Raw genomic sequence first — 10,446 nt, forward strand, 5'->3', positions numbered from 1 at the left:
ATGGAAGAGAGAGAAGAACGTATTGAGGGTCACAAATGGATCGCTAGTGGTAATGAGGGTGTGCGAGAGAAGAGTCTTTACGTCCTTCAAGTCAGCACCTTGGTTGGTGATATGGAGACAATGGCAGAACCTCGAGATGTATCGTCCACAAGTATATGACATAAAAATTGAGGCGTGTGAGTGAGAGGAGTTTGAAAGAGTTGAGTAAAAGAGGCTATTTTGGCAAAGAGAAACTTGATGATTTAGAGTTTTGCGAGAACTACATATACGGTAAAGCTACGAGGGTGAAATTTAGGCGATCAGTTGAGGTGACTCAGAAGACACTCAGTTATGTTCACTCAGACTTGTGAGAGTCAACAAACACTGTAGCTCCAGGTGGAGATCGGTATTTTATCACCTTCATTGATGATTGTTCGCGCAAGATTTGTGTATACATCTTGAAACACAAGGATGAGATATTTATTAAATTCAATGTGTGGAAGAAGGTTAAAAAAGCTTCAAATAGATAATGGGTTGGAGTACCTAGACGAAGAGTTCAATCAGTTCATTAAGGAAGAATGAATGATTCGTCACAAAATCGTCCGACAGACACCGCAACAGAATGGCTTGGCGGAGCGAATGAACAGAATGCTAGAAGATTAGTCGTGATGTGGTCTTTAGGAAAACCGAGTTCTATTATGGAGCAACACAGTCGATGTTGGTGAAGTCGTTAGAGAGATGACTGAATTTGAGGTTTCTAAAAGGGATTATTAAAGAGTCGGTAGACATGGAAGAGGATTAAATAGTTGGTCAGGTAGAGGAGGAAGGTACAGATCTAGAAGAAAACCTTAGCTCATACCAGTTAGCACGAGATAAAGACCGTAGGACAACCCGAGCTCTAGAGAGATTTGGCTACTCCGATTTGGTAGCCATTGTATTATTTGCAGTAGTTGTGGAGAAGATTCACACGGATGAAAAATCCCGCAGATATGGCCATGAATGTGATGATTCAAAAATGTTGCGATTTGATTCACGTCACAAAGTTTAGAACATAATCAGAGAAATAGGAGGAGGATGCTCATTCGTTTGACAATGAACATAGAGGCAATCTGGAGATTTGTGGAATTGGGCCTAGAGTTTTAAGGCTCAATTTAGTGTGTCTTAATATTAGGTATAAAAAAAGGAAATAATTCATATAAATTATATTACATGGAGAGAGAATGATATATATTCTAAAAGAGAAAGAATATATATAAATATATAATATTAGAGAAAATGATTTTTTCTTAATTATGAATTTTAAAAACCTATATATATTTATATTATAAACTAATTTTAGGAAGTGATGAGGCTAAAACCTAGAATATACATAGAGTTAGAATTTGTAATTATAATTCAATTGAATTGATTCTTCGAAAGCAGAATGTAGGACATTGTTAGTCCGAACCTGAGTAAAAATCTTGTGTCGTTATTCTGTTTATTTTTTGTTTTACGTTGTATTCTAGATCCATTACGATTGGTATATTTTATTTTTTCATTTTTCGGGCGATAGTATATCGCCCGAATATATATATATGTTATAAAGTATTATAGAAAGGTATGATATCATTAATATTGGGAGACGATGTAATAGCGAATAAAATAAAAACGATGGCAGGCAGGCAGCAATGATTATCAAATTTCATGGGCCCTAACAAACCCCACTACATAAAGAAAGAGGTAAATTATAGAGCAAATTTTTTACGTGTTCTCAGCTTTGCAAAAAAAAACTCAAAAAAAAAGTCATTTCCTTCGCTTCCTAGATTCAACATGTTTAAACTTTTACTGCCTGTAGAAAGAAATTTAACAATGACAGAAATATCAATATATTATATATATATATATATATATATACATATAATATATTTTTAATTAAAATACCTGTGCAGCAGCAGCGCAGCAGAAGCAGATTTCTCCGATCCAGAAACTTCATTAATCGGAGCTACTGATGATGGTGATGAGATGATGGTAGAATACATTAACATTGGCCTGCAAATATCCTCATTTCCATTTGAACCCATCATCTTGTTCCCTTCCTGATCAACACTTTCAATCTCCATACTATTATTAGGTATCTTCTTACAAGGCTTCCCAGAAGAAGCTATGGATGATCTCGAAGCACTTCTCTTTCTCCATTTCTTTTCTTCAACCGTTGCACTTCTGTTTCTTCTCACATGATCACTAGTAAACCTGTTGATTATTCCTCCATGACTAGTACCACCACTGAATGGAGCTAATTGGCTATAGGCTTGAAAGGGAAGACGCTGTTGCTGCTGTTGCTGTTGTTGTTGAGGGTAGGGATAGGAGACGCCGCCTATCGTTGGCTGCATTGAGTGACGTCGGCTGTCTGAATTAATGTTAGCTCTAGAGAATGAGTAGGGGTGATGATGATAGTTATGTTTCTTAAACCAAGACGGTTGGAGTAGGAGCTCTTCACTATTATTATCATGATCTTGCTGGTTTATGAAAGGAAACTCCAAGGGAAAAGGCGGCCTCTGCTGGTATTGGTTCATGGAGAAACTTGTATTTGTTGTGCCATTAGAATGCAACTGAAATGGAACTGATTCAGATGGTGTAGTACTTTTGGACGAGGACATCATGAAACCCAAATGATTATGTTTTACTGTGTTATCGGATGGTCCATAATTGGCGGCGGCGGCAGCAGCCGCCGGTGGTGGTCGATGTTCAGCTATGATTTCTTTATCGGTCCAAACTTTCTCATCCTCTAGACTACTCCCCTTGACTGTCAACTCTTTACCCATTAGTCGGATTGTTGGCGTGCTGCTGCTAGTTGTTGCTGGATTAGTATCGTTTTCTCTATAAGAAGAAGTACTCAACCCTATAAATGAAGGTGCCAGCTGATTGGGATGCAATTCAGTTTCAAGAAAACTTAAGTGGTTTAATTTCCTTCTAGTCTCTTCATTCTTCCACATATCTAAGCTGCTGCTGCTGCTTGTGGGTCTGGAAGAATAAGAATAAGAAGAAGTACTGGCTCTTAATGGAGTACTTGCTGGCATCATCATCTGGTTAAAACTGGCCTCACCGGTTGAATTCAATTGGATTAACTCGCCTTGTGAATTCAGAGGCAAACCGAACAGACCGTTTGTAAATTCCCTTTGTTTTCTCTCTGGGGGTACTGAACATATACTCCACATCAATTCTTTCGGAGTTAAATGGTGGTATCTTCCATATGGAAAGACAGCTGCTCTTCCATCATCAGAAATAGGAATATATGATGATGACGATGAAGAATAAGTCCCAAAGTACTGATCAGGTAGCATTGGATTCTTCTTTGCATTATTGCTTGGAATTGTACTTGTGTTTGAGCCATAACGAGGTAAATTTCTAGGATCGAGACCATAAGTCGTGTCATTTGATGCAACTCCGTAGCTTGTAGCAAACATTCGATGACCTTCAGTATTAGGCAAAGCTACTTCGTTTAGAAGTGTAGAGGTTTCATGAAAATGCTCTCCTCTAAAGCCAATTTGAGGCCTTACAAACTCCCTGTCACATGTGAATTGAACTTCTGGTATTTCATCACTCCTTTTGTTCGTTCCTCCGAGAGGAGAAGCTGAAGCTTCAGTTTCTTCTAACTGTTTCGAAGGAGACGAAACTACTACATCATCCTTCCCGGAGAACCTCACATGTCTGCCCGATTTTGGTGCCAGGCTTATTAAGTTTCTTTCACAATCATCCTCAGGATTATTATTATTATCTAATGTGGACCTCTTCACCAAAATATCATCTTCTTTATACTTCTTGAGAATACCGCGAACAGGAACAATAGGCTTTTTGTTTTTTCCTTTTGACTTTGATATTCCAGGGTTTTTGTTCTTCTCATGTTGTTCAGTTAACGATTTCATTTGGCACATATCTTTGGTGGAAACAATGTGGTGAGATGTCCCTTTCAGCAATCCCTTGTTGAATCTTGATTTGTTGATTGGCTTTTTAGTGATTGCAACTGAAGAGTGCATTTTGACTTTAAGGGGCTTCTCCTGAATAAAATGCATAACCATTAATAATTATCTCTTTTAGACTAGAATGAAGACATATATTTAAGGAGAGAACCACCATGCAGATCCTAAACAAATATAAGTATAATGAAATTTTTAACTGATGGATATTTTATTTAAATATAAAATTGATCTCTATTTATTTATTTTTTTGGAAAAGCTTTAGTTAATGCAAAGACCCCATTATACAAAAATATGGATCATTGCGTCTAGAAGCAAAACTTATTAATAGCAGTTAGTTAGTTTATACAAAGAATTATTTTCTAGATTTAGTTCTCAATATAATTGAACTTCATATTTTCACATATCGGAGCATCTTGTTTGAGATCTTGAAGGCAAATTTTGTTGCCTCCGCCAGTATTCATTCGAGAGGATTCACAATCGACACTTGGGACACCATGGATAATCATTCTATTAGCAATAGTTAGCAGCTATGGCCTATGTGTTACTATTGAACAAGGGAAATAAGGGGAGGGAGTGATCCTAAATCTTTGAGAGAATTGATAAAACCATCAAAAAGACCAAGATTGCAAAAGATCTCCACTCCTAATGTTAGTTCAGTGATAATGTCGCTCCTTGAGCCCATTCCATCACAATAGAGAATGTGTAAAAAGTCTCATCTCGCACTATCGTCTCATTGACGAAAGTAACATGTTTTGTTAAGGACAAGTGGCAAAATTACCGTCAATGATCATCCATGTCTTAAAGGACAACTACATGAATGCCACTATTTCCTTTCATGCAAGAACAAAGGATGACATCCTAAGATTGTTGGTCATTGTTCTCTCACATTGCTGCCAAGGGGGGCACGGCTAAGCATCCAAAAACGATAGATGTGGTCACGGAGCTTGTGTGGTCGGCAGGTAAAACTATCAGATTATTCCCTCTTGTCTCCCAACATCTTGCTTACACCGTGACAAACCGCCTCCAAAAGATCAATCTTCATGTCGCTCGCTTTCATCGTGAAGAACAGCTCTTATAAGGTTTTTGTCATGAAGGTGAAAACCATATTTGGCAGGCAGTGCAGTGCAGTGCAGCTTCAGGTCCTTGATCCCAACGTTGTGAAAACAAAAGTCTTATTTTACTATTCCTTGGGTCATGAGCATCCACATGTTTAACTGGTTGCTCGACCGGTTCACATCTTCACCTTCCTTCTTTGTCTTATCGGCCAGCGACGACTAGTTGCAGACTCAAGGCATCAACCCTCCCCGCCTCCGGTATGAAGTGAGACCTGGGCTCGCTGTCAGATGATGGTCTCCCTTGCTCGTGTCGTCTACCGCACCCATGCGGGAAAGAAGATCCACCTTGCATGCTTGTGTCGTGCGGAAGGTGGCCCTAGCTCACTATGATCTTAGGATGAACCTAAATAGTGGCGGCTAGGGCACCTTCCGGGGAAGAAGGATAAATTTGAATGTCTCTCTTCATGCTATCTAGAGAGAGAAATTAACTTTTGAAACTAGCTAGTTGATTATAGACAATATATAAGCTACATCAATCAATCTATGATTTTGATACATATTACATAATTCATACGAAGTATGTAGAATCTTAGAGAAAGGTGCATTTAAACCTTTTGATAAAAATCTTATTAGACTGGGATTGACAAACCGATGGGAGCAATTATAATGGAAAGATCCTTCAAAGGATTAATTGAACCCGATATGAACAGAACATGCAATCGTCTGATCTGGATAGAATATTATTAATGCATTATCTATTCAAGGGCATCACGTTGTCTAAATTGAATTTTCTCCACTCAATATCTTTCTAAATCGGAATTATGGTGATAATTAATGCTTAGTTGCTCACTTATTGCCTTATTCATCTAAGTAGAAGTTGGTTAAATAATTAAATATTCCTTGCAGTCATTTGGCTCTATATATAACCAGACAAAAGTTAATGTGGTGGAAAGATGAAAAACAAAATTAAAGGGCTCAAAGTTTATGATCACAGCCAAAAATACTTCTTAAGAATAACTTCCTAAGAATAAATAAAATTTTAATATTATTAGTAGGTTAAAATCCATGATGGGGGTATTATAACACTGAAAGGTCATGATATGTTTATGGTATTGACTGCAAATGTGAAGGTATGTATGCATTTGCTTTGGGAACCAATAAAAGGATAATATAAACATGCATGAACTTCATACAAAAAATATGACAACACAATAAAAAATTTTGTCAACCAATCTATTTATCCCTTAGACAAACATTCATGAAATTGGATAGACTTACTCGACATGAAATCCACCAATATGGTAAAGTAATTGACACCCTAATACCATATGGTCCAAAAGATGCAGACTGACCACCTCAAGCACATGGTCCCACAATTTTGGACCAACAACTGTACTACTTTGTGCTCATAACCTCAATAAATGCCAACCCATGTCTAAATAACAATGAACCTTTTTTTATCAACAAAGAAACTAATATATGGTTCTTGGTTACATTTTCACTATGACTAGAATATCACATTTTAATTAACCAGTTTGATTGGGGAGTAATGCTTTTGAACTACACTGTTTGCCTCCAAATTATTCATGTCCATATTTATATCCAACAAGGAAACATAAAGCTAGCTAATTTAAGTCAATTGAATTGCAAAATTGTGAAAAAAGAAGATAACATTACAAGCAGACTCAGACTTAAGATAGTTTTATCAAGATGTTAATACTGTAGTTCATAAGGGTTTCTATCATTTCATGTGAGATTTTCATTTTTTACAACATATACCTAGCATAGGTAAGTCCAACAGTTCTTTACTTATAATAGACCAAGAAATCAACATGGTTTACTTATAAAAGTTATCCTAGTAAATAGTAATTAGGTCCAAGTACCTAGTAATAAATTAATAATGTATATTAAAATAACTAAACAATATTAATATTCTCCAAATGATCTTAATCTATGATATAATTGTGTCATTAAATCAAGCCAATTCTAGACCTCACATAAGCCCCTCAATTCCTTATCCGTACTAGGCCTCACCCTAACCCACTATATACATTCCCCACCATGAGAGACTCTTCGCATTGCCTTTATATCATTGTACTTATATGCATATCATCAAACCTAATTGCTAGTCATAGCTCATATAATCAAGTACAATAAACAACCATTGGGTTTCTTCCTCTTTAAAGTTATTCAGTCTGGTCCAGCTTTGATTTCTATCTAACTTTTAACCACAAAGAGAAATACAATCAATAAAAAAAGAAAGAAGAACAAGTAATCAGTTTGGCTGCGATGAATAATGAAAATCAATATTCTATGTTTAAATAACAATAGAACTTTAATAAAATGAAGCTATATAGCAATAATGATGATTATAAGTAGTGGGAGAAGAAACAAGTACCTTTCTCATAGATGATTCAACGTGTCGATCCACACGTTCGCTTCCGATTATCTTCTTTAATTTGAGCCCTACATTTTGTTTATCTGATTCATCCTTCAATTTCGATTTCTTTTTGTTGTTCTTCCTCTCTTTCATCGTCTTTCGTTGCTTTAGGCCTAAACCGACTTCTCTCAACGCCATTAACTTCAAGTTTTGAGGATCATTTCCTTCATCCGCATCTTCCTCAGCAAAAATCTCCAAAATAGATCTCTTCTTTCTCTTCACTCTAATAGATCTCATCATCACAGTACTACTCTCACCACCGGAATTTTTAACTGGCTTAAACGGTACTGATTTAGAAGATTCTCCGCAAATCAAAGGCCGCCTAAGTTGTTCATCCGATTTCAAAAGGTCGAACTCATGAGACCACCACCGGAACTTCTCGACGGAAATCGGAGGTAGAAAGTTTCTCATCATCTGTTCGCTCGTAGTACCGTCGCCGAACGGCCAACATTTCATCACGTTCGTAGATCTCGTTTTCGAAACGTACTCTCTGAGAGTCCGATAAGTATCGATCGTTAAGATTGAGGTACAAAATAAGGAATATAAGTTAGTATAGTCAGAGTTTCTTACCGAATCGAGAATCCTTCAAACTTCACCGATATAGCTTCCGCTTCTCCAGTTCCAGCCATCTAGAGGTAGAAATCGAAACGAAAGCACCAAATTCGAGTTTTAGAGAGAGAAAACAAAGAAGAACACTCTAACGTACACGTATCAAAGAGAGAGAATGAGCGATTTCACAACCGTATGAGAGTTCCTTTGAGATCGTTAAAAGGCAGATCGGATCAGATCAGATCAAAAGGAAGAGAAGGAAGAACTCCATTATCGATCGTCTTCCATCCATTTTGATTTTGTTGAAGAAAGGGAAGGGAAGAGAAATAGGTTTTAGAGAGAGAAAGAGGAGCGCTTTTACGGTTTTCCCGCTTGCTACAGAGTGAGTGTTTGTTGGGGAGTGGGAGAGAGTGAGGTCGTTTCGTCCAATTTTCAGGTCTCCTATTTAAAGACTGACAATGACCTGTGAGAGACCAACAATTATTATTATTATTATTATTTAAATAAAATAACACACCTAAACTTTTTACACTACTGTATTATCTCTTTAACCTAAGCTCTTACAAAATAAAATTAAATAAAATAAAATAAAAACTATATAATAAAATAAAAGAATATTGTTTTGATAATATAAAAGTATTAAAAAAAAAACCTTAATGTGAAAGAGAGAGATGATAAATAGTTATTTCACTGTGAAGGCATAGGATGCATGCAGTACAGTCGGCGCGTGAAATGCATTAACAAAAGATTCCTTTAGGTATTGGTATTCTGAAACGCGCTTTAAAGAGCGTGTGCCTACGTTTCTTGGTCGGGTATGTTGGCAGGTGTCACTATTAGGGTTTCGTTTCAGAAATGTAATTTTCTTTTCTTCTTTCTTTTATATGAAACAAGATGCAATATTGCTGAATTATAAAATACATCTAATATTTACTATTGGAATAAAATGAATACTACATATTAATATTATTAATCTGAACAAATAAAATGAACTAAAACCCTTGGAGTGGTACACAACTTAGAAAAATGTTCGATTATATATATTATAAGTTGAAGTTTGATATAAATTTGAATTGTTTCACTTGATTTGGTTTAGTTTTATTGATAATTACTTGGCTTGGACATACTTACAATCTCGTTAAAAAATTATAATTATTTTTTAAAATCAAAACACATTATAGTTGAGTGACAAAAACTTGATGCCTAATAAATACAAAATGACATATTGAATTCATAGTTAGACCAAAGCTTGTACAAATTTGTTAAGATCATTATGTTTAGATATGATATATAAGATAGAGAAATAATTTAATAGAAGATACATATATGTTTTCAATCTTAAACAAGTAAGGTTGCAATAATAATGTAATTGTTTTAATTTTAAAATGATAAGTTAATTAATATTTTATAAGTGATAAATAGTAAATAGGGTTGAAGTTGAAAAGGGGGGGGGGGGGGGGGCGCGTGAAAGAGATGAGAAGCGGTTGGTTAAAGTAGATAGGGGTGCATCATCATGTCATGGTTGCGATGCTGCGAATACGACTGTGGCTTCTTAAAGTACGCGAACATTATATATTATTTATTATTTATTAAATAATAAATAATAATAGATATCCCAAGCCAACGGAAGAAAGAGGGAGGGAGGGAGGTCCAGTAATTTGACAGTCGTCTCGTCGTCCTTAGCTTTTCTGCCGGACCCATCTCTCTCCATTCTTATAATAATAAATATAATAATAATAATAATAATAATAATAATAATAATAATAATAATAATAATAATAATAAGTCTCATTCATGACTCATATTCAGTCCGGCCTTCAAATGTAGATGTTGATATAATCCTAATCTTAATCATAATCAAATTAGGGATCTTTCATTTTCATCAACTTCTTCCCATTTATAATCCATTTTAAATTTTTATTTTAGAAATGTTTTAGTAAGTTATTTAGTAAATACAAATATTTAGTTTCATAGAGATGGATTATCATCCTATACTTAAACCTAACATTTTTTTTGCAATGTTTGTGATGTTGTCCAAAAAGGATTAAGATATAGAAGGTTTATGTATATTAAAAATGAAAAAAAAAATATTTAAGCACAATGAAAAATATGTTTTTTAAAAACGGTACTTTAGTGACTTTAGTAATTTCAGAAAACGTCATAATAATATCATATTATTATTGATACACATCGTATTTAAAGTTTGACAATTTTTTTCAACCAGTTCACCAAAAATAATTGGAAAATGAATTCAAATTGATTTAAGTTCTTTCAATATATATTTGATGTTTATTTCATTAGAAGTAAGTGTCTATATTTAATTTAACAGAAGAATGAGGTTCAATCGTTAATTTTTTTATGTAAAGTATTTTAGTTAAGTTATCCATCGTCAATTTGTCACTACATAATTTGTCAAAAATAAAAAATAAAAATATGTTGAGCCAATTTAAGTATTTATCCTGAAAGAATA

At 35.0% G+C, this 10,446-nt stretch overlaps 2 protein-coding genes across 2 annotated transcripts; one reads left to right on the forward strand and one right to left on the reverse strand.

Annotated features, from left to right (window-relative positions):
• Window positions 1-350, forward strand: LOC124939584 (uncharacterized mitochondrial protein AtMg00300-like). Its single transcript, XM_047480045.1, has 2 exons — window positions 1-151; window positions 247-350. The coding sequence occupies exons 1-2, from the start codon at window positions 1-3 to the stop codon at window positions 348-350; spliced, it is 255 nt and encodes an 84-aa protein (XP_047336001.1).
• A 1,234-nt stretch (window positions 351-1,584) lies between these two features.
• LOC124937543 lies at window positions 1,585-8,407 on the reverse strand. The gene is made up of 5 exons (XM_047477823.1): window positions 8,172-8,407; window positions 8,001-8,059; window positions 7,389-7,920; window positions 1,900-4,013; window positions 1,585-1,807 (listed from the first exon to the last, which is right to left on the reverse strand). The coding sequence occupies exons 2-5, from the start codon at window positions 8,057-8,059 to the stop codon at window positions 1,801-1,803; spliced, it is 2,712 nt and encodes a 903-aa protein (XP_047333779.1). The 5' UTR covers window positions 8,172-8,407; the 3' UTR covers window positions 1,585-1,800.
• Window positions 8,408-10,446: the final 2,039 nt, after the last annotated feature.

Source organism: Impatiens glandulifera, chromosome 5 (genome assembly GCF_907164915.1).
Source record: "Impatiens glandulifera chromosome 5, dImpGla2.1, whole genome shotgun sequence".
NCBI lineage: Eukaryota > Viridiplantae > Streptophyta > Magnoliopsida > Ericales > Balsaminaceae > Impatiens > Impatiens glandulifera.

What these genes read in the sequence shown, in the direction of transcription:
- LOC124939584 (XM_047480045.1), top strand. Translation starts at nt 1, where the DNA reads ATGGAAGAGAGAGAAGAACGTATTGAGGGTCACAAATGGATCGCTAGT. An exon ending in TCGAGATGTATCGTCCACAA is followed by an intron (nt 152 to 246) that starts GTATATGACATA and finishes TTGATGATTTAG; the next exon opens with AGTTTTGCGAGAACTACATA.
- LOC124937543 (XM_047477823.1), bottom strand. Translation starts at nt 8,059, where the DNA reads ATGGCTGGAACTGGAGAAGCGGAAGCTATATCGGTGAAGTTTGAAGGA. An exon ending in TTTGAAGGATTCTCGATTCG is followed by an intron (nt 7,921 to 8,000) that starts GTAAGAAACTCT and finishes TCGGACTCTCAG; the next exon opens with AGAGTACGTTTCGAAAACGA. An exon ending in TTGAATCATCTATGAGAAAG is followed by an intron (nt 4,014 to 7,388) that starts GTACTTGTTTCT and finishes CATTTTATTCAG; the next exon opens with GAGAAGCCCCTTAAAGTCAA.